At 35.8% G+C, this 25614-nt stretch overlaps 1 protein-coding gene across 3 annotated transcripts in view; it reads right to left on the bottom strand.

Annotated features, from left to right (window-relative positions):
- Window positions 1–4127: 4127 nt before the first annotated feature.
- The window catches only part of pxb (putative Hedgehog signaling attenuator pxb), a 157759-nt gene continuing 136272 nt past the window's right edge, over window positions 4128–25614 (bottom strand). For all 3 annotated transcript variants that reach the window (XM_074185972.1, XM_074185971.1, XM_023156701.2), the window contains exon 5: window positions 4128–7665. In XM_074185972.1, coding sequence (XP_074042073.1) covers window positions 6967–7665 — 699 coding nt within the window. In that variant the 3' untranslated portion in view covers window positions 4128–6966. The remainder of the gene's footprint in view (window positions 7666–25614) is intronic.

Here is a 25614-nt window from a genome sequence, read left to right as displayed (position 1 = left end):
ACCCTCACAAGTGGAATCATATACGAGTTAGGGATTAAAGAGCTTTAACTTTTCAACGTGCGATAGTAACAATTTCGATGTAACGATGTAATTCAGAGGGTTCAGGTCTGGACTTCTAGCTGACCATTGCACAGGTCTCCGTTTTCCAATACAGTTTTGTAATATTGAAGCTATATACCTCTCACCAGTATCTCTATACCAGTATCTCACCAGTACCTCTATCCTCGTGTGTTACGGGGCCAACAATTCTGTCCTAGCCACGCATGTGGGGCTTGTGGCCTAACTTCTGCTTTGGGGTTTCTATCGTACAATAGTGCTTATTGTGTCTATTGAAGATGTGATTTGTAGAAAAACTGCTATAATCGGTCCATATTACTCTCAGTAAAAACACACCATCTTCATTAATTTTATTAGAAAACCAGTAACAAAATTCCAGTCGTCTAATTTTTTGACTAAAGTAGATTTTATATAGTCGATAATTATTATCAATATTATTCAGGTTCGTCCTTCTCTCAACTTCAGGCATTTGATTTTCATCTGGCATATTACTTTTTTTATAGAATTTGGAAATGGAAATTAACATTTCACTGTAACAATGACATTTTTATTTCGGTCCATAGCCGCCTTCCATTTTAGATTTGGGCAGTTACTCGGCCAATGATGCTTTGGCATGGCCTACTTTGAATAAAAATAATATAAAGTCAAATCGTTACTTTTCACCAGAAATAATTTTCGAATAATGGATCGTGATAAATTCGTTATGGAAAGCTCTATCGAATATTTCATTACATTGGTCTATATAAAAAACAAAGCTGATGATGGTTTCTAAAGAACAACACGTCGGCTTCAAAATCTCAGCACTGCATGTTGTAGAAGGAAAAAGGTTGCTATGAAAAAACGTGTTTTTGGTTTTCATTCGCGATTCAAATGACGCGGGAAAAATGTAAAAAGGAAATCACGAATTTCAGATTCATTCAGGATATCTCCCGAAGTATTCGTAGTTTAGCAGATTTTGAGGATTATTGAGGTAACTCAATAATCTCAATGGTGATCCTCGAATTTGGTACACCCTTTAGTTCGTTTTTGAAAATTTGTGTATCATAATTTGCTCGTTTGGAATTATTTTAATTATTTGATCCCTGTTGAGAAGTATTTCATCATCGTAACACTGTGTCACAATTGTCATTTCATTTCTTAGTTTCAAGATATTTTTAATGTACTTACATGAAAATTCATGTGAATTGAACCCTTGTGAATAAGCTCGAACTTGAAGAGTGTGAATAAATAATCCGATGAGATTCCAATTTAACCATCAGATTAGACGTGTCCGTCGGTTTACCCACCACGCCATGTTTGTTTTCAGGCTGAATATTCATCAAGAGGACGGTTGAAGAGGATGACGGGATAACCCGGGATATCGAAGTTCCGCTCTGATTGTTATTTCATCGCGGCCTCATTGATGTATTGATTTAATTGCTGCCTAAACACTGGATCGAATAAGGGTTCTATACGAAGGGTCAACGTCATAAGTTTTCTGGTTGGGATTATCTGAGGAAATTGGTACTTGAGCCATGAACAAATGAAGTAGAAATTATATTTATTCGGACGATTGAACTGATACCTCGATTATTCCAGAACCTGAGGATAACATCGACTTTCTACGAAATATCGACCGGTTGAGTGAAGAGTATTGTTTTTTATAGTTCGGTTCGTGTTCTTAGGGCACACGATTTTCATACACTATTGTGATCTTGGAAATGGCCATTTCTGTGATTGTATCGAAATTAAGTCCACAAAAACTACCCAGCAACGGAGTATACGATTTTCAGCTGAATATGAAAAACACAGTCTTCGTAGCAAAATGTTCGGTCCCATTATCAGCCTCTCCGGACATATGATGATCCAGTCATCTCAGTCAAAATTAGGTAAGTCGAACTTTGAGATACCCAGCTACCAACTCGTATAAACCTGTATTTTGACGTCCTCAAAGTCGTCTCGAAACCTTCATATGTTAAGGTGTACGCGACTATTAAAATCAAAGGTCAAAGCTATCAGGCAAGAAGCACATGAGGTAATAACTCAAAATGTGAATACTGTGAATACTATTTCCCTAACACCATGTGATGAGGCTGAGATATTGAATATAATTAAAGAACTGAAGACAAATACTGAACCTGGGTGTGATGGAATTTCTGTGAAAGTTATCAAAACATTATCTGAACATGGTTGAAATGGAACAATGGTTAAAATAGACGGTGTACTTAGCGACCCATTAGAAATTCTGTTTTAGGGCCAATCCTATTTATATTATATTTGAATGATATGTTACTCATTGATATTTCTGGAAAAGTGGTCTCATATGCTGATGATACAGTACTTATAATTTATGGAGCCACCTGGGAAGATGTCATATTTCATACAAGAAACGATATTGACACTATAGTAAATTGGCCTGATGATATAAATTGATGGTACTACGTTACTACGTGGTAGGAGATCATGATGATATTGTTTAAGTTTGAAAATGTCCATATAGGACGAAACTGCAGTAACGTTAGTTACAAATAAAAGTGGTAAAAACATAGAAATTTTCATTTCTCTTTTCATCATGGCCTGACGATAGTTTACTGACAATAAATATTGGCAGAAAAGCAGACATGCAGAGTTGGTTAGGACAAAAAGGAATTCCATTTTCCGAGGACATGGTTAAGGCCGAGCTTATGAGTGTCATGAAACAGCATCGTGATAGATATCGCTAGCATGTGATGGATACAATAGCTCGTGCTGACGGCATCACCATTTTGAGACTTCTTCCTTACCATTGCGAGTTAAATCCGATAGAATTAATCTGGGCTCATATTAAGGGTAACGTAGCTCGTGAAAACGTGACACATAAAATTCCCGATGTCCAACGTTTATTAGAACTCACAATGGAACTGATACGGAAAGAAGATTGAGATAATGCTGTAGCCCATGTGATCAAGGAAGAAGAGAAAATGTGGAGATTGGACGGGATGTTAGACAGTGTTTTCGATCAAATAATAATAGATTCAAGTGTGTCTGGGAATTCCTCTTCGGACAAGTCAATGGATTCTGCAACTTCATACGCATAACATAGGTAATTATTTATTTGCTTTGTAGTTATCTTTCTATATAAAAGGAATATAATGATTATTTTATAAATTTTTCTGTTTTTTGAAGTACTGTATTAGGCATAATGAGAAAATGTAATCAGTTTTACCATTGACAACAGGTAGCGCCACCTACTATAACAATTTTAAATGAATAAAGATATTATTTTGGTATGCCTCTGCAAAGTTGGTAGGAGGATTATCCGTTGGTCATTTCATGTGCGCGTTGCTAAGGAATCACCTTCAATTGAAATTTTTTATTGTATAGTCGTATCACGAAGTGTTCTGGCGATGTTTTGAATTTATTGGAGCTTCTGGAGACACCCTACATTTTGTTTTACGAAAGAGAGAATATTGGTAGATTAGGATCTTTAGATGATTTGGTGCTGCAGGTTTCTCCGGGTTTTCCTGCAGCTGAAAAAGTAAATGCGCCACTGGAATCAATGATGTCGCCTCGGAGCGCCAATTAATTTCTGTTGTTTCATAATTCCATGATTTGTATCACTTCCTTCTTCAATATACTTTTTAGAATATACAGATTGGCATTTGAAATGACATATGTCATCATGTGAAAAATAGTATTTCAGTAAATTCGTATAGTTTCATGTGAGATAGATCATGTATTACTCAATTAGTATATGTGTGGATTTCTCAATTCCCAGGATCAACTAGATATTGTTTCAATATCATTATTTTTCATGCATAATTGAAATCAAAACATTGCATATGAAGGAAATTTCTCAGTCAACATTTGGTACCTAATTATTTTGATAGAGAAATTGATCATCATTAATAATCAATAATCTTCATTGATTACACTTTATTTGTATGCACAGATATGCAGCAACTTTGATGGGATTAACATGTGCATTAACCATATCTTGCAGAATAAAAATCTTCAGAGTTCCATTACATTTTTTCTGTGATTCTCTGTGATTAGGTACGTCTTGATGGATGTTGATACATAGGAAGAAAACCGTTCGAATAAAAATCAAGTTGAAATGGTAATGTATTTATTAAAAAAACAATAACAAAATAATATTGAATCGGATAATTGAAATTCCTATAAACAATTCAATGAAATATTATTTCGAATAAAAATTACTTACAATTTAATGGACTAGCACATTACAAACACTGATGAAATTCTCTCAATATTTTGATAGAAACTGATACAAAATCTTACTAGTGTGCTTTTTTCTGTTAATCGAATCTACTTGTAATTTTTAACATATACTAATGTTCGACTTCCAACTGAAAGGACCCTGTATATAACAATGGAGATATTTTAATTGAACATCTGGTGTGAAAACTATTGTAATCTACGTAGATACATAAGTGATTCTTGGTGAGACAATTGTTCAATGAAACAGTTTTTTAGATTTAACAATCCTTTGAACCCTGATATAACACCTATAGAGCTAGAACGATTGCTATATTCAAAACATATTACATATCAAGTGTTTTAGGTATCTATCAAACATATTTCTGATCACATAAATCTAGTGCAACCTCTCAATATTTCAGGCGATTATATCAGATTATTCAGGTTTGTTATGTGAGGCATTTCAGTATTTAATTGATGAGTTGGATTAGGTTTACCATTCCTTCCTCAATCGAATACGTGCAAACTGACGATTCAACGAAAACAGGAAGATTTTCCACATATCAAAGACTTCTATTCCATACAGAAATGTTCAATTGCAGTTTAGTGACTCTTATGTGTATACAAAGATTTGTTGAAATGAATAAGTTTAACAAACAAATGAATATGATGATGAAAATGAGGTTATGGCAGGTTTTTTACAGATTTTGAGATGGACGATTTTGAATTTTTGTTTGCAATTCCAAAATTTTCAAGAAATCATGCAATCTTTCTCAGGTGTACATTAGATTGGTTTTGAGAGAGTTCTAGAAATCTTTAATAATAATAATGATTCAAGAACTTCGAACAAAACTATATGAGAAAGACATTTGGTTGTATAATTTCTGAAAAGAAGAGTTGCAGATTTTCTAAAAAGTTGCGAAATGTTCAAGAAACACAAAAATAATACAATCTTTTTCAGTTGAATATTGATCTTGAGAGAGTTCTAGAAATCTTGAATAATAATAATAATTCAAGAACTTCTATCGAAAATATATGAGAGAGACATTTGGTCGCAGAATTTCTAAAAAGAACCGTTGCAGAATTTCTAAAAAATTTGGGAATGTTTAAAAAGGATAGCTTTCTGAAAATTTTAAAAAAAATTATACAATCTTTTGCAGTTGAAATCTGTTGTCTTGAAAGTATTTCAGAAATCTTTACGCGTGATAATTATTCAAGAAACTCGAAGAAAACTATATGAGAACAAAATTTGTTGTCCACTCGACAGTTTTGGATAGTTTGTGGTGCAATTTACGAGCTTTATTCTGAAGATGTATTTTCAACAGTTACCTGACTTATAAAAAAATTTGAAAATGATGATGAATGAAATGAATCTGAAAGAATTTTTCCTATGAAGAAATTGACAGTTGCAACAGAATAGTAGGTTATGTTATTTTTACCAATATTCTTACTTTGCACATCAATTTCAATTTTGCTAATTTAAATAGTGAACAGTTGTCTGTCGCTCTTTATAAAAATAACTTTCTTAACGATTTTGCATATACAATCACTGTTATTGTAGGAATAAGTTTGGAAATATGAAAAGTATAGTGAACTGACGCAATCACATGATTCAATGCAATTCTGAATTCTGGATATTCTCCAATGATAGTTTTTGATATTGTCAAAAACGAAAATACTTTAGAACAAGAATAATATTTTTTGACCTCGTATGCGATCTAAAGATTTTAATAACCAATTTTTGCATTGTTCAGATTGCCGCAGAACATTTTATGGAGATTTTTTTTTCTGAAACTGTCGATAAAATAATTTTTCGTATAGTAGCAACTCGGACTTATTTTATAAAATGACATTGACCTGATACGTAGTTTGATCGTTCGGAAAAAAATGTTTGTTGTTATTTTCTATTACGCAAACTATTTTTGGAACAATGACGAATTTTTTTATGTTTCCATCAGTTTTAACTTGAACAAGATGTAATATAAAAGTCTTATTGGGTTCCTTCTGTCACTTGAGTATGTATAACACATTGTCTCCACTCTAGTGCGGTGAATTTCGAAATTTCTTTCACAAAAGTAGAACAGACTAAGTTGACAGCAACAAGTTTTCTTTGTTTATTTGTTTAACTTTCTTCTAGTTCATCAAATTGCCTCAAATAGCTGTTGTACTCGAGAAATCAATTAAAGAACATGCCATGACCTTTGAATTGAAAACAGGACAATCAGTGTTTGAAGGATGAATAAATAATTAATGATATATACAGTAATAAATAGACTTTGAACATAATTTACAACTATTTACATTCCAGAAGATAGGTATAGAAAATTTGAAATCTAGAAACTTTGGTTGGACATAATATACAAGTATTTACAATTTCTACATGAGGTGTAACTTGGAGATATTTGTTTATCCGGAACTACTTCCACATGGAATGTTACATATCAGTTCCAAGAATAAGTACATCAAAACAAATCTCAAAATTTGATAGGAAAATGCTTCAACACGTTGTTTAACAACTGCGAAGTATTATACAAATTATCATACAAAATAACAATCAATGGAGGAACACTCTTTGGACTATGTGTGAACACTATACATTGCTAAACGTAGTGCTTCAAAATGAAACATACGAAAGAGCTCCAAGGTCAATCGACTAATAATGGACTGCAATTGCACTGTTCTATCCTAGAAATTAAGACATTGTCGTTCGCAAAATTTTCTACGCTTTCTCTAAGTCAACGCCAAATCAGCACTGAGTTGGGATAACCGTCTAGGATCCCTCCTACCCCTATTGGAACTCCTACTACTGGTATGATTGCTGTATCCCGAGTCGGAGCCCAGGGCGGAATCCTGCGAATAGGGCTTAGGTACGGGCCTGAAGGTAGCCAAGTGGCTCAGAACAGGCACACTCTCGTACGGGCCAGGTGTCTGAGACATACACTGTATCCTTTGCGCTATACTGGGAATCTGCCTGCGGGTTGGCGGAGGGTGTTCCACGCTTCCCACCCTCGGATACAGTTGAAGCAGAGCATCAAGCAGCATCCCTTCGTGAAACTCCTGCCTTCGTCTGTCCAGACTCCTGTGTCTCTTATTGGCAGGAACGGGGGGTAGAGGTTCATGAGGCCTTCTAAACCTGGGGATTTCCCGCCTGAGGGACAACGGATCCGTCCTGTATGGGGGAGGGGGCATTTCCAGTCTTCTTCTTTCCATTTCACCTGCCAGGCTGAGCTCATCTTCAGCGAATTCGTCCTCGCTGTGTGGGGCGGGGGCCAGCTCGCTATCGGCATCGCTGAGTTCCTCGTAGACAGGATTGTATAGGTCCTGGGAACAGTACGGATCTGGTCCTGGAGACGAACACAAGAATACTGGTGGGTGTGTGGATATGGGGTAGCCGCTGGGGTAGTGGATGTTGTTTTTGACATCGATCATCTGGAAATAAAAATTTGATATCAATTTCGTGAAGTTATAATGGAAGGTAAGCACAAGTTGTTTGAAAAATATCACTGTATTAGCAAGTACACTATATATAAAGCAATTGTTTCAAGTTTGACGACGCTACGGTTTTTAGTATCTGTTCCAAAGAAAGTTAGGTTAGGTTAGGTTAGGGCCAAAGTGAGTGGGTCTATTCTATGTGCTCAGCTGTTACATCATTTTCCGAACAGAGGCGACACACACTGTCTTCCGACAGTCCGAGTCTCTGCATATGATGATTCAAATGACAGTGACAGTGACCCATTTCGAACTTCGAAGGAGCTTTGGAGGTAGCCAATCCTGGAAGATTCTGCCAGAAGTCCATAAATCTTCTTGCCTTCCAGGTGTTCAATCTTTGTTTGGCAAAGCCTGAAGTGATGCCAATGACAGGTTCCGGTCCGATGAAGCTGCTTGCAGTACCCTCCTTTGCAAAGGAGTCAGCAGCCTCTTTGCCTTCCATGCCAGGATGGCCAGGAATCCAGACCAGAGGCAATCTGTTACGTCTTCCTATCGAGGAGAGTCGTATTTGGCAATTTGCTACCAATTTAGATGTTGCTCGGTAGGAGCCAAGAGCTTCCAACGCCGCTTGACTGTCCAAGAATATTTCTATTGACTTCCAATCTCTCCGCACACAATTTAATAGCGTAAATTTCCGCTTGAAATACAGTCGCATAGATTCCTAGGCAGGTTGATATCTCTGCCCTGGGTCTGCAACTCAAAACACCTGCACCAGTATTGGAAGGTGTTTTTGATCCAGCTGTGAACTAACAACTATCTGCTCTTGATATTTTCTTCCCCCGAAGGATCCAGTGTTCTCTACTCGGGAACAGTACTTTATGAGGCAGTTCATTGTTGACAGTTGGAGGCATGAAGTCAGAGGTCATTTCCAGAAAGCTGTGACTTGCAGTATCAACTGACAATCTGTTGCACACTGCATTAAATTGATTTGTGCACTTGGCAATGTGCACAAGTCTATTTGCAGTCCATCTGGCCCCTCTCTCCAGGAAAATGTGGAGAGGAGGTAGATCTGGAAGGATCTCCATGGCTGCTGACGATGTGGTACTGATGGCAGCACTGATGGCCAGCCAAGCCTGTCTGTAAGTCAGAAAGCTTCGCCCTGGGCCGTTTTCTGTAAAGCTGCAAAGAAGGCGAAGACCGTTTCATTTGCAGGTAAGGTTATGGTATAGGTTTTTTGCAATGCGCGTGGAATTTTCATTGACTATCTTAAAAAAGCGAAAACCATCAACGACGAGTATTATGCGAACTTATTGCAACATTTGAGTGAAAAAATCGAGCAAAAACGGCCACAGCTGAGAAAAAAATGTTGTTTCATCCAGACACTGCATCAGCTCACGAATCCATTATCGCAATGATCAAAATCAACAATTGAAGTTTGAATTGCTACCTCACGCACCTTCTTCTTCAGATTTAGCCCCCTGGGATTATTTGTTGTTCCCAAATTTGCAGAAGTAGCTCAGTGGTCAAAGATTTTTCAACGAAGAAGAAGTGATGTCGGCAGTTAGTGGCCATTTTGAGGAGCAAGGCAGTTCTCATTATGAAAACGGTATCGAACATATTCAACGTCGCTGGAAAAAGTATGAAATGAATGAATTTTTTCCAAAATTTTCTTGTGTTTTCTCTGATGGGCCGAGTACTTCTTGGACCACCCTCATATATCCTGTGCCCGTGATTTTTGCGCCATTACCGGAAAGTTTCAAATTTTTTTTAATCAAAACGTGTTCGTTCTGGAGATAAAACTGCAAAAGTAATGCCGTTAAACTCTAATCGATACAAAAGTTACAATTTCAATTGAAGTAAACTCTTCACGTTCTTTATTCGCATCTGAAACTCCCGTAAACCTCACGCAACGGAACTAAAACTCGTCGCAAATGTCGAAAGTTTAAGTTTACGGTCGATATTTGCTGTGGCTGATGGCATATTAACAGAAGTTGGACTCATTTCACCGTTTAGAAAAAGTAGCAATGGGGAAGATGATATTGCTGTGTCACAAGTTTTTTATTAACACATTCAAGGCACATTCATTTGCGGATCTTATTCGGAAACAGAATTGAAGAAAAGGATTTACAAACTGCTTATTAAATGGCGACGCATAAAGACTGCAGGAACACGCTTTGAAATTGGTGCCTATGCAGCTTGGTAGAAAAAAGCATATCGGAAAATTTAATCAAATAAGACACTGTTCTTTTAATTTAATAATTCTCAAGAAGTGTAGTTCGAGGTGTGTTGAGCTGAACCTCAAAAGGTGGGCAATCGTATTGTGACGTTTACTTCTGACCTTATAATTCTTAGAAGAAAGATGTTACTGAATAAATATCTTCTGCGTACAAGCAACATCTGTTGATTCCATGGATTGTTCTATATTCGAATTATGAATGTACCAGTTACTCGATGAGAATTAATGTCACTATCATGATAATCCATGATGAAGATCTTCATTTTCATACAAAAAAGTGGGAATCTTCCGAAGAAACGAAAGAGGCAAATAATTTCAAAATGAACTCTCCACAAACATTTGTAGATCATGCAAAGGAGTAACGGTAAGCCATTCCCAATTGGAACGGCAATAAAAATAAGAGTCCAGTCATAAACATTTCTTGCCTGTGGACCCTAGTCACTCAGATAGTTAGTAAATGTGCTATCAAATGTAGTTGAGGAGTAAAGGCTCGTATAAATTTCTTGAGGTTCATTGGCGGTGATTCGGATACATTTCATTGAACTTTCTACATGTTCTGCTGATAATTTTGTCACACTGTCCAAAAATAATAAACAAATTCATAAGAACTTCGTTTGAATAGTTTTGTTCCATCGTTTTGAAGGTATTTGCAACTTCTGAAGTGACGAAAATGTCGATATTATTAGGAGAATGTCACAACGCTACTGTCAAATAGTAATCATGGCCTGCTTACCAAATACCGAATGGAAATACCATTCTGAAGGGACATTTTCACAAATAAATGTTCATAAGTCCGAAACTTGACTAGTTAGGTATAGGTATGATATACATAGAAAGAAAGCAAATTTCAGCAGCTTTCCGAATTTTCAATAATATACAGGGTGTTCCATTTAAAATAATCAAATTTCAGCAACTTTTTCAAGCAAACGAAAAAACTGTATTTTTTTATCACCCTGTATTGCAGTAACGGAGATCAGGCTGACGTGTGGAAAGTGTCCAAGTATCACCTAACTCCAAACCAAATTTCGATATCATAGTACTTCTTAACTAAAAGATATCGGCATTTTTAGAAGTCATGATTTTCGAAGAAAAAAATTGAAATTAATTTTTATTTCGAATACGGTAACAGATAGGTATAGGGAAATATCAAGAAAAGTTGTCGGGCAATTGTTGGAGATTCCAAAAATAATATTATATACAGAGTGTTCCATTTGAAAAATCAAAGTTGCTACTGCTTTCTAATAGAAGCGGCAACACCGCATTGTCGAAAATATTTCAGTTGGCTGGAGCATGTCCGAATATGCCCTCCATTAAATTTTCAAAGTGATCCGTTGTCTGGTTCACCAGAAACGTCTAATGTGCCATCCACCGTGAATCAGCCTGTGTGTTTGACGAGAATTCAGTGTGATTATTTGTGTTTTCATTGTATTTTACAGTTTTCGCCTCGGAAATCAACTACCTTGAATTTCGAAGTTTTTCATAATTACCCATGGTGAAAAAATTCAGTTGAGATAACTTTTCTATGTGGTGATCAATTGCTATGATTGTAAGAATAAGTAACTGAAAAACTACCACTGAAACCATATAGGCCGACGCCTATGTCGAGGCGAGAATTCCTTCTTTGTGCTGTTCCAATTGGTATTGGAAATACTATACTCATTAAACCAGTAAATTCTATTCATTTTAGAAAAAATCATTTATTCTGGGCATATCGCTCCAAAAACAAATCAACGTTTTTCAGCGTGTCACCTATTATTGACAAACAAGTATTCGCAGAAAGGAATTCTTAGTGCATTAATTTTCAACCCTCCTTGCGTTTTAATCTACCGTTATTAGAAGAAATTTGTGGAATAATTTGAATTTACTCGACTGTTGGTGCAATGTGGCTACCAAGAAATTAGCATTTCATGGCCCTCATGAAAGTGTTCTCAAAACTGTTTCAAGCACCGAGAATTTTATAGTCTAATGTTGCGAGAATACGGCATTTAATTATTGAATTTTGGTTGGATAGTGATAACAACTGAATGATGAAGAAAACGATAAAAAGGGATGATCATTCAATACGAGGTTCCATACAATGCGAGAAATCAACATCGAACTCCATGTGGTACGATTTCTGTTCAAAAAAATGAGGTGGATTCTAGTTTTTCTCAAAAATATTTATTCAATAATCAACTTTTATTCACTTCGGTTTTTATCTTCTCAATTGTCGCAAAACGCCGTCCTTTCATGGGTCTTTTCAATTTCGGGAAGGAAAAAAAGTCACAGGGTGCCAAATCTGGTGAATATGGTGGCTGAGGCCGACAAATTCCGAATCAATATTGACGAGTGAGCAGGTGCATTATTGTGATTCAAAATCCATGAATTTTCTTCTCACATTACCGAACTTTTTTTTCGTATTGCTTCCAGCGGCGCATAGCTTTGAAATAATACTCCTTATGGACCGTATGCCTATGTGGCAAGAACATCTAATGCAGTGAGAAAAAACTTGACATTTTATCGAACTTGGCGTGCTGTTTTTGGTCTTGACTCTCCTGTGCTTCTTCAATTGGAACGATTGGGCTTGGTTTCGACGTCATAACCATATATCCATGATTTGTCACCAACTATGACACTTTTGAGCAAATCTAGGTCGCCGCTAACATCATTCATCATTCGGCATGATAGGTTTTAGCAAATCGCTGCCTGAAAGTACCTATTTTCCAGTCTGTTATCACGACAGATATAGATTCAACATTCAACAGACGTTTTTTCCAATTCGCTTACAGAATCCTTGCAGACACTTCTGGACCAAAGTTGCTTTTATATATCAGGTGAAACTGTTTTATTAAGGTGGACACGTTGAACGAAATTACTCGACAGTTTCAGTTCAAAAAGTTTCAATCTTTCGCTACAGCACTGTTTCGTGAAACATGTTTCGAAATGAAAAGCAATCTGGAGATAATGAAGTATTCCTGATGCGAAATATTTACTCTGGGAGTAGAGTTACCTAAACTTGTGCTGTGAGAAACTAAATAGCGGAGGAAGTTTGGGAAAGTTACGGGATTAATTCCTAGGACAATTCTCTTGATTAAATCCGATACATTACAGAAAATACAGTGTATTTTTGACAGAAACACTACGGTAAAATTAGATTGTTGAGAACAGTGTGGAATAATGCTATTTGAAATGTGCTGCTGGGCATATTTCACTGGCCTGAAATTGAAAAAAATTGAGAAAAAACATTTCTCGGTTTGATCAAAACTCAGGTACTCCAGAAGCCGGTTTTTCTCAGTTAACTTGAGAGATACATATTTCAGAATGAAAAAAAAAATAAATGAAATGATATAGGTATAAGCGGTTCAGGATTTATGTTTTGGATACGACAATATACTAATACGATTTTGTCCTGATTTTTTCCAAAAGGAATACCAAATATTTTATTTAACATTGGGTTTTTCATACATGAGTATACAGGTTGTTTATCAAACATGCGGCAAGGAAGCGGCAAAAAATCAAAGGACTATTCCTTGAACTATTCTGACATTTTATCGTTTGATGATTAGTGATAGGGCGCTATGTTTGGAAGATACGGGGTGAAAATAAATTCGACAATAACAATTTTGGTAATTTTAAAATAATTACAGTGTGAATTTTTCAATCATAGGAATTCTTTTCGAAAACTCAACTCTATATAAGAAGTTGTAGTTTTATGAACGAATTGATCCTTTTTTCTTATAATTTAGTACTGAAGAACTAATGAGACAAGTATCTTACGGCGAAATATCCGGGTGTCTACCAGTAAGGATGACAATGTTCAATGAAAGGAAAATTTCACTTGGGAATGATATATGATTCGATTCCATTACAAATGTTTGGAACCACTACGTTATGTAATTGTTGGAAAGTAATATAGGTGGATTACTGGCGTATTTAATGTTTCTTTAAATGAAAAACATTTTGGTATTATCTATACATAATGAACCCACCCAACGATGTGAACTCCTCTGTAGAATTATTTCCCAATGGAGGTGTTTAAGATTTTTTTGTCCTGAAATGAATAGTTATGAAAAATCAGTTTATTATAAAAATAAAATTTTGAATAAATCACTATTATTGTAGATTTGAAACAGTGGAAACATTCATCTCAGGTTTTTATTTCAAAATTTGACATTCATGAAAGTCAATAACAAAATCGATCCTCGATTGAAATGAAACCATGAATTTAATAATTGAATTTGAATTGTGAGGAATTAAAAAAAAAGTTTGTGAACGGTATGTTTATATAATATTACGTTTTGTAATATGATTATACAATGAGATCATGGAAACTGAAACACTGATTTATGAATAGAGCAAAACTATTCGATGGATTAATTTATTATTATGCACATGCAAAGAATAGAAATGTTGTGTTCCTTCTTTGTTATTCAGTGACAGAAATGGTTTCTTGAGAATAAAACATGAACACCTAATCATGTTTGTAACTTTGATATTCCCTTTAAAGAAATGAGGCACCCCCTTTGGTTCACAACAAAATTATAATCAATGAATCTGTGGATACTGAAATACCAATTCATTTTTTGTATGTAATGAAACTACCCAAAACCAATTCGACATCATCCCTCCAAATATGACCCCATCTTCCATAAACACAGTGCTAACATTACGTTGCGTTATTAAAAAGCATCTTTTCCATACACGAAGCACACATAAACACATAAAGCAGGTTTGAAATGAAAGTAACCTGTACTTATATGAGTGCCGTTTCCTCAATTGTGTGATACGTGTATACGTCTGAATTTCTACAATCCTTCGGTTCATTATAGAAGCTGTTCACAGTCAATCCATGGCTCTGAAGTAAAAGAAAATGAAGTTAGATGTATCAACTTAGTAATTTTTAATGAAACGATTATAATTTCCCTTCGTCAATATGGGAATGACGTAACAAAAAACGTAATAAATACTCAACCTCGTATATTTCTAGAAAAGTTTACAGTCATGAATATGAAAAATGAGCAGTTTTCCTCAACTGGAGAATATTTCATCAGGTTCAGAATGGGGTAGAATGACTTACTGGTCTTTCAAAAAAGTAAAAAATATCATTCGAAAATGAAATGGAACAAATTAAATATATTTTGTCTGCCAGACCCAGAAATAATCACCTTCAACACAACAAAGTCTGTATTGTTTCAAAAAAACTAAAATCATTAGAATACGTTGTAACTTTACTTTACACCACATATCTCAGTTTCTCAGGTGAGCAGTTCCAAAGTGAGTAGGTCTATTCGATCCTCCACAGGAACCCACACACATTTATTGTAGATTATACTACTGTTTGAACTCGACATAAATTCGTTTTCTCAACAAATTCGCTCATTACATTTAATGAGTGGCAAGAGTGGGAACCCACCAAATGCTGGATTGTGGTTCTGCTACAGGGACCTGAATTTCCTTATGAAGAATGATCCACTTCAAAGTTGACAGACCATGGTACATTTTCCTCAATCTGGTGAGGATCTGATTGGAGGTCAGTTTGCGACTATATTTCGTTTGGAAACTGAGTTTCCAGCAACACATTCAAGGAAGACGCCTACCATGGCTGTTGGATACTGACAGACCATGGTACATTTTCCTCAATTTGGTGACGATCGTATTGGAGGTCAGTCTGCGACTACATGTCGTTTGGGAACTGAGTCTTCAGCTACACATTCAAGGAAGACGCCTACCATGGCTGTTGGATACTAACAGCACCAACTAGTGAAGAGAAGTTGTATTCATCCTGCCGGGTAACCTTTATCCAACGAGATCAGGATGTTCAGCTCTAAATTCCTAACTGTGGACTATCCTCTTCCCTATATGAGGGTATCTGTAGCATCTCTAAATCAACTATATCCAACGAAACATCAAGTTCAGCAATGCAGGACTTCTATGCCTCAGGTTTGAGTGAATTCATCGTGTTAGCGTTAGCTGACCTGCTAATGGGGATGTATATTCTCATTCCATTACAGAGTGCAAAGTAGATTCACAAGATATCCTACTATTAACAAAGCGCCGGATATCTTCTTGGCTGCACCACCAAGCCTCCTAGATTTGTGAACAGAATCAAGAATGGAAGAACTGGAAAGCTCCAATTCTGTCATTTAGTTGACAACATGACGAGACGGGATCCCTGCTGAATCATTGTATGAATTGAATAGTCAGTCTCTGCAACATGCTCCAAGTCATTTCAGGTTTCACCCGTATGAAGTACCACATTGTCATCAGTAATGTTGAAGATAGCACCTTCAACAACTGCATACATGAATCATTGATGTATAGACGTTGAAAGGAATAGGACCCAAAACTGTTCCTTGAGGAATCTCAAACCCCGCATTGATAACATTTTTACCAACTTGAACAACCATGTTTTTACGGCTGGGAACCATGTATTTCAGATCACAGAGCACAATCAATTGCTATAAATAGGAAAAAAAAACCTTTTCCCAAACAAACCTTCAGTTAAAAGGTTTTTTTCAAAAATGGCATATGTAGGCTAAGGAATCCCCTCTTAAATATGGACTGGTCTATTTTTGGAGCTAATCGAGATGTCAACTACTTATCTCATTTTATAACAAACACCTTTAGAAAGCTGATCGTTGATATTTTTCCTCTGAAAAAATTCCTTGAAAAATTCAGGAAATCTCCAGTATATTGGTTTGATGATTCTTTGAGGGAAAAAAGAGACAAACTCTCCAGTCTCAAAGCTATTTCAGAGGTCAGCAAAAAACCTGTCGACATTGCTGTCTTCAGGAGTTTCAAGAAAGATTATAATAAACAATTAAAAAACAGCAAAAGATAAGCTTATGACAATTTCATTCCGTCAGCTGAGAATAAGTGTAAAGCGTCATGGAAAATTGTAAATTTCGAAAGAAATGAAAATAAAAATGCAAGCAATCTCCAAGATGACTCCTTGTCTGCTGAGACATTCAATGAATTTTTGTTGAAATTGCTGCAAACATAATAAAGTCAATTCCTGCAACGTGTGACACGAAACTCTTGAACTATCGTAATTTTCCTACCCCAAACAGTTCGTTCCTTCTATCTCCGGTCACAGAACATGAAGTCCTGAATACCATAAATAGTCTAAACAACTCAGGTTGCTTGGATTCTTACGAACTAAACAGCTTCGTCATCAAGGAAGTCGCTGATATAATTGTAAAGCATATCACCTCCCTCATAAATCTGATTTTCTTGTCTGGTATCTACTCGGATGCTTTCAAAATATCGAAAGTCTTACTTCTTCATAAAAAAGGGAACCTTTCGGATACGAATAATTACCGACCAATAACTATCATCTCTATCTTCAGTAAAATAATCGAGACTCTCCTGAAACAGCGTTTATTTTGAACAAAACAGGTTTTTTACCGACTCACAATTCGGATTCAGAAGAGAAAGATCAACGTCGCAAGCTGTTCTGAAGGTGGTGAGTAATGTGATCGAGGGCTTTGAGGAGGGCAAGATAACCGCCATCACACTTTGCGACCTATCTAAGGCGTTTGATTGCATCTCTCACTCTATTCTTCTGGATAAGCTGCAGTTCTGTGGAATAAGAGGTGTAGCTTTATCGCTCATTGCCTCATATTTTAACAAATCGTTTACAAGCTGTCACATATAACAGCTGTACATCTAATTATAAACCTATCAAACATGGAGTGCCCCAGGGCTCAGTCCTCGGCCCACTATTGTTCATCATTTACATCAATGATCTACCTAATTTTTTACATCCCTATAAGTCAGTTTTATTTGCTGACGATACTACGCTCATCTTTTCAGGTGACACCTTGCCGGATTTGCAACAGTCTGTAAAAATTTTACTCTCAAGTGCTGAAACGTGGTTTTCATTAAATAAACTAAAACTGAATGATGAAAAAACAAAGAATCTCACCTTTTGTTTGTCTAGCACTATGTCGAGTGATAACAGTGTGAAATTGTTAGGCATAAACATAGATAGTAAATTATCTTGGCAAAATCATACGGATGACCTACGAGGTAAATTGGCCAGCTCAATTTTTTTGCTTCGTCAACTGAAGCCAATTACAAGTTTTCTAACACTCAAAAATGTATATTTTTCATTATTTCACTCTGTCATTATTCATGGGATTGTACTCTGGGTGAACGCCTCTAGTGCTGTAGATATTTTCCGACTTCAAAAATAAGCAACCAGGATACTTGCCAATGTGAGTTTTCGTGATCACTGCCAGCCCCTTTTTGCACAATTACGCATATTGCCTTTGCCTTCATTATTTATTTTCTCGGTTCTGCTCGAGATCCACAAAAATCGAATGTGTCTGTGTTGGACTCCCATGAATCCAATTCCTTTCAAAACTTCATGAAGTTGCTGCTTAGCCTACAGCCCTCTCTTATGTATATCCAGTACCAGCCGGTAACAGCGTGGAACAATATGTGTTATATGACCCTTTCATTGTGCTCAACAAAAGATTCAATTAACAAAACAAATCCGAATTCGTGGAAGCCAGAGCAAAGCTTCAGTTGAAATGAAACTTCTTTCGGTGCTTACACACCAAATTTTCCAATTAGCTGAATTTTCCTACCCTTTTAATATCTTAGGGCGACCGAATTGTTCATGCTCGCATGAACAACATACTAGATCGTTTAAATAGTAATTTGAAACAAAATACGAGCTTTGCGCGTTAATTCATGTGTAAATTCGTTGAAGCTTCGCGTGGTGCGTCTCGTTGTTCTAGAATTAATTCGCGTTCAAAGGAAACTCGATTGGGATGCACACAATGCGTATTTGGAAGGGTGAATACTTTTAATGCATTCGTCAAAAATGATAATCGCGTTAGTTCATTGCAAACTTGCTTTGATTGTTGGTGAATAAAATGAACTGAAATATGGCCATTATTGCGCTGACGAATCTTCAAAAAGATCGTATTCGATATGCTTTATACTGTCAAATATAGAAAATAATCATGAAATCATTCAAATTATTACACATGAATTGGAAAATATTCCAACCCCAACTTCAATATTCTAAAACAAAAACACTCGGTGTTCAGAATCCCATCTTTTAATATTCCGAGTTCATAGACATCAAAATTGATACGATCACAGAATATAGAAATCTAAAACAATCTACAAATGCGCAAACTTTGCACAGATTGCATATTGAGCATTTTACCTCAGTACAGTGACCGGATCAAAGCTGGAATGTCAGCGTATAAATCTTCATAAATATTGAGAGAGGTCAAGATCATCAAGAGACAGTATTGAGAAATTCATTCTGTATCGAATTGATCTACAGAAAAGGTTCCAGCAATGTAGCACATCTCTCGTCAATGAGCCAAGCGAGTACCGAGTTGCAACAATGCTAGTACTTACACTTTATAATAGATTCTTCAAGCGTGTTCAATACTGAAATAGATCCTGAATAGTATACTACTCTGGGTTCTCTCACTTAAAATCTCCATACATGGATTTCTACATGAAATGAATTCAACAGAGGAGGACCTTTTTATGCACCTCTGCCAAAAATGGTTGAAAAATAATGAATTGGTCATTCAGTTTTGATTGATATAAATTAAAAATTCTCCACAAGAATAAAAGATCATATAAGTTGTTTTCTGAATGGAAAAACCAGTTCGACATAGGGTTAGGCCGAGATAGATGCCCCAGAGGAATAGATGCCTCATATCCTAAAAAGCTAACTTCCCGAACTCGTGACTAAGAATTAATTCTATAAGTAGGAGTTGCAGTCACCCCACCCCGTACCTCAGTTACCCAAGGATATTTGTGGCATGTAGGAGCCTTTGGCTGGTGCGTGTATTTATCTCCGCGACGACATTCAGAAACACGTCAGAAGATTCAAAAGTTAATATTTTGCATTGTATAACTTTATAATGAGTAAAAAATTCCGTTATATTTTTTATTACGTCACAATACTGATTCATTGAGTCTACATCTAGGTATGTAGGTCTAAAGTGAGTGGGTCTATTGGACCCTCCACCGCAACCCATAAGGGTTTATTGTGGCTCACACCTATTCACACTCGGCCAAATAAACCCAGCTTCTTAACGAAGCCGATTAGTTTGTGTGATGAGTGGTCTTTCAGGTCAGATTGGTGAGAGTACGGATCTGCCGAACTCAAAGATTATAATTCGGTCCCCAGCGGGGCAGGCACAAAGTATATGCTCTGCAGTTTCATCATTTTCCAGACAGAGGCGACACACACTGTCTTCCGACAGTCCAAGTCTTCGCATGTGATGATTCAAATGACAGTGACCTGTAAGAAGGCCTGTTAGATATCGCAGTTCATCCCTACTGTAGTCCAACAACTGTTTAGAATCAAGCTTCGAAGGGTGAATAAACGCCTTGGAGTGAGCCAATCCTGGAAGATTCTGCCAGAAGTCCGTAACTCTTCTTGCCATCCAGGTGTTCAGTGTTTGTTTGGCAAAGCCCAAAGCGATGCCAATGAGAGGTTCTGGTCCATTGAAGTCGCTTGCAGCACCCTCCTTTGCAAGAAAGTCAGCAGCTTCATTGCCTTCCAAGCCAGTATGGCAAGGAATCCAGACCAGAGACAATCTGTCTTCCTATCGAGGAAAGTCATTTTTGGCAGTTTGCTACCAATTTAGACGTTGCTCGGTAGGATCCAAGAGCTTCCAACGCCGCTTGACTGTCCGAGAATATTTTTATTGACTTGTGAGTGAGGTTGGATTCATCCAATCTCTCCACACAGAATTCAATAGCGTAAATTTCCGCTTGAAATAGAGTCGCATAAGTTACTAGGCAGGTAGATAAATCTGTCCTGGGTCTGCGACTAAAAACACCTGCACTAGAACCGGAAGGTGTATTTGATCCATCTATGAACCAACAACTATCTGCTCTACTCGGGAATAGTACTTTATAAGACAGTTCGTAGTTGCCCTGATTTTTCGAGGTATAAGTGCCCTTCGGGACATCTATCCCTCCATACAGTGTCATTTATGATTACAGCAGAACTATGCCACGAAATTATAAAAGAAAGGAGGGAATGCGAGCTCGAGTATGTTCGTGGACCACAGAAAAACCTCCTACAGTAGCTTTCGATGAAATGGACAAGAAAACCTTTTGGAAAAACGAAATATCCCGACAATTTGGGATTCCATCGAGGACACTGCGGAAAACGATATACTGCTAGAAATACAACAAAGTTGACCCTGGGTATGTATCAAAGATCATGTACTACAGGACATGACAAACTTTCAATGAACTAATTGTTTTATCCCAACACCAAACCGCTAATTTTAACACCTCGACACGTGTTTCAAGAGGAAGACTAAACTACAGTTTAGTCTTTAGATCACTAAGTGATCATCTTCAAGAGGAAGACTTTCTCTTGAAAATGATTACTTGGTGATCGAAACACGTGTCAATGTGTTAACAATAATGATTTGGTAATGGTGGTGGTATGAAACATCAGCAATATTTATTACCACACCAAAGGTTCCAAAGTGTATCACAAGTAACTAATTGCTGTCTCCAGTTTCCAATACATCCATTAACGTAAGCATTTTTTTAGGAAAACATCCTATTTTGGAGGGAAGTCATTTTTTGTGGGGGAAAATCAGTTTTTCACCGATTTTTTTTTGGGTATTTGTTACCTTCCACAATCTGAAAAAATATAAAAATTATAATGGAGAACTTCATACAAGTATAGAGGGGCAAACTTTTTAGTTTACCCCGATAAGTTACTCTGTCAAATCAAAGTATTTTTCACAAAGAAAAATGTTCTATTCATCAGTAACTTGTCGTATTCAACAGTTTTGCCTATCAGAAAAATTGCAAAGAAATAATACAATACTTATCTTAACGTTTTGGAGGCCAAAATCTGCCTCCGTCTTAAGAAATGGACAAAAAAATTCTAAGATATTTGCAATTATTCCTTTTTGATTATTCATTTCGACAGATGTTAAAGGAGTTTTGAAATATAAATACGATTTCATTATTTCATATTTCAGAAAATTTTTCTTTGCGAAAAATACTTTGATTTTACGCAGTAACTTATCGGGGTAAACTAAAAAGTTTGCCCTTCTACACTTGTATAGAGTACTTTATATAAGTGTAGAATTATATATTTATATAATTTTTATATTTTTTCAGATTGTGGAAGGTAACAAATACCCAAAAAAAAGGTCGATGAAATCCTATTTTGGATTTTGATCTCGAGAAAAGGCTAGTAAAGCACATTATCAAGCTTGGTGATGCAGGATACGCCATACGCATGTTAGCTTATCAATTTGGTGAAAAGCTGGAGCTAAAACACAATTTCGACCACGAAAACGAAATGGCTGAAGGTGCATGGTTCAGAAGTTTTATTGAACGAAATCTGGAGCTGTCTATCAGGCAAGCTGAAGGTTTATCCATGGCTAGAGCTGAAGTTCTTAGTAGAGAAGAAGTCAATAACTTCTATGATGTTTTGATCAAAGTTCTGACCCACAATGCAAATGGATAAAATAATGAAGATATCTTTATTGTGTTATTTCAATATAAAAAAGAATGATGATATTAGTCGAACGAACGCTTTTAAAATTTGATTATGATTATTAATGTGATTTTTTCAATAATAATTATTGAAAGATTTAAAAAAATACAATATTGTTTTTTATAATTATGACTAATGTTTTTTGGAGACAATTGTTGTTTCAGGAGTGAAACTACCTAACATTTGGTTTGGGTTTTTGTTCACCTACACGGTATGAATGGCATCTATTCTGCACTGCAGGCAACTATTCTTCTCACTATTTTCATGGTGGGGCAACTATCCATACAGGTAGGCATCTATCCTCAAAAAAATTGTTCCACGAAAAGCCAATTTTTGTAAAATCTGTATTTGATACGTTGAGAAATAATAATAATAATTCAACATAAAGGAAGGAGTTAGCTACATTATTGAAATTATTCCCTATACAAACCGATGGTTCAGTAAACGATCGACCAACACTCGTACGTCGACGAAAACATCGCCGTTGTTTGTGAGAGTATGCAGGAGAATCCATGGCAATCGATTTCGCGTCGCTCACGAGAATTCGGCCTTTCGCAGACAACAACTTGGCGAATTCTGTGTCATGACTTTGGCCTCCACCCAAAGTTCAACTGACCCAAGAACTTAAGGCAAACGACCATAGACAACGACAGGTGTTCGCTGAATAAGCTCTGGAGCAGTTGGCGACTGAACCTAATTTTCATCGAAAAATGATCTTCAGCAATGAGGCCCATTTTTGGATGAATGGGTATGTTAACAAACGAAATTGTAGGATTTGGGACAATACCAATCTACACGAGATACAAAAGCGTTCAATGCATCCCGAAAGTGCCTAATGAAATACCCTGTATATATTATATCATTATATAAATTTTGGAAAAGAATCTCAGGAAGCTTCCTGAGGATTCGCTTTAGGTCGATCTGCAAAGTTCAATAGGGAATAGAGTGAATTTCTTTAAGAAAGATAATACTTTGACAGTTGTAACAACATTACACACTGATTGTTCGTTCTGTTCAAATTTCTACTTTCTTAGTTGAGAATCATATCATATCAATAATGGAAATCGTTTCCTTAGCCAATAAAAAACGATAAGAGTATGTGCGAGGTTCATTCTGCACTGATATTGAACTTTCGACTCATATCAATGTTCAATTTTTCAGAACTCTTCGAGAAATAATTCCATATCAGTTCAAATCAGATTCAATAAAAATCCTCAAACAATTGTAAAATGTACGTTCTATCATCATATTGAAGTTTAAAAAAAAGTCTGTAGAATTTTAGTCGTTTGTAGAATTTTTCTAGTAAGGAAAAAGTGTACTTTCTGTTTCAAAACCGAAAACACAATACTCGAATGTTATTTTTCTTCCTTTCATCTTTATTATTGGTAGAGTTAATTTGATGATTAATACAAATTTGTGTTTTTGTTCGTAACAAAGTTGATGAACACTTGAATAACACTATTTTCATAACATTATGTCATCTAGAGTTTTTACGAGAGAATAAACATAAATTTCACTAGCGATAATCTTGTTCCATTTTCTTTCAAATAACATTGTGAACAGAGAAATTTCACTTTGATTGAGGCCAATATTCAAACAATCTGGATTGCTTTATTCGATAAGAGCTTCAGGGAGGAAACTACATTGGATAACAAAGCAGTGTATAGCAATATTTTCCTTCTTGAAATTCAATAAGCCAAACAAATTGCAGATCTTGAAATGCATGCAAGATTTCTCTACGGAAATTTCATTCCCAACTGGAAAACTGAAATACAAATATATTTCTAGAGTGATAGCGTCGAGAAAAAATCATTCAGGGAATTTTTTATAGAGTATTAGATGAAATGGGTATTTCTCTCCGAAATTTGTTATACTTCTAACGAGGATCATTGGATTTTGAGTGTGTATTGGCTTAATTTGATTTTGTTCGAATTTTCAGTAGAGAAATTGTATACTTCATCAACTTCTAATTTTAAGAATAGATACAGCCACCTGCAGTAGCAGAAGAATAAATGAATTTCATTCTTTGAAGAACAATAAGTTTATTTTTATTTATTTATCAATTTATTCACGCCAATGCCTATTTTTTACAAGATAATTAACAAGTTCACACATATATGTATTTAACAGTAATATAAGCTAGGTTTGAGGAAAAAATATATAAAATAAAATAAAACAATCGTAAAAATAATGAATTACAATCTTTCCACAGTCTTTTTGAATGTTTTCAAAGAAGAATTGAAAAATTCTAAATCAACATTATATGTATTTGCAATTCTCAAAATTCTACCTACAGATTCATTCCGGCCGTAGTTGGAGCGACAAAAGGGTACTTTGAAGATATCCGAATCTCTTGTTCTTCTTGGATTCACATTTAAAGTTATAATTTCGACAAGTTCCGGAGAATTGATGTTACCATTGATTATTTTATGAATTGGTGTAAGGTCTGCTTCTAATCTTCTATGAGCCAGAGTATTCAAGTTGTGAATGTCCAATTTAATTTTATAGTCATATTCAGCAATATGATATCCCAGTTTATCTGCAGAGTACCTTAAAAACTTATTTTGTACACTTTCAAGCATATCAATATGGAATTGTATTCGATTATTGATCTAACAATTGAACAATATATGATTTTCATTGAAGTGAGAGATAATTCATTTGCAGATTTAAGAATGAAAGCCAACATTTTTAACGCTTCAGAAGTAATATTTGCAATATGGGGTTTAAATGATATTTTTGGGTCGAGAGTGATTCCTAAATCTCTGATTGTGTTTGTTGTTTTCAGTTCTGATTGATTGATTTTGTATGGCCAGTTAATGGGATTTTTGTTTCGGAAAAAAGTAAACTTTTGACATTTGTCTATATTTGATTGCAGTAGAATTATATCATACCAGCGAACAAAGTTAGATAAATCGTACTGCAATGATTTTGTACCAGTTGAGTCATGAATAACTTTAAACATCTTCAGGTCATCAGCAAACAAAATAAATTCACTATAGAGAATAACGTCTTTCAAGTCATCGACAAATAAGTTGAAAAGCAATGAGAACCCTGTGGTACAACCGAGGAAATTGTGATTGAGGAAGATACTGAGTTACCATATTTTACAAATTGTACTCTGCAGGCTAGATAATTTTCAATCCATTTCAGAATGTTTTCTTGAATACCCAAAACGTTTAGTTTATGCAACAACAAATTGTGGTTTACT

The sequence above is a fragment of the Leptinotarsa decemlineata genome, unplaced genomic scaffold (assembly GCF_025532065.1).
Source record: "Leptinotarsa decemlineata unplaced genomic scaffold, Ldec_3_MD MMD2_tig00078422_RagTag_RagTag, whole genome shotgun sequence".
NCBI classification, from domain to species: Eukaryota; Metazoa; Arthropoda; class Insecta; order Coleoptera; family Chrysomelidae; genus Leptinotarsa; species Leptinotarsa decemlineata.
Note: the sequence above shows the minus strand (reverse complement) of the source record. Positions and strands in the feature narration are given on the sequence as shown.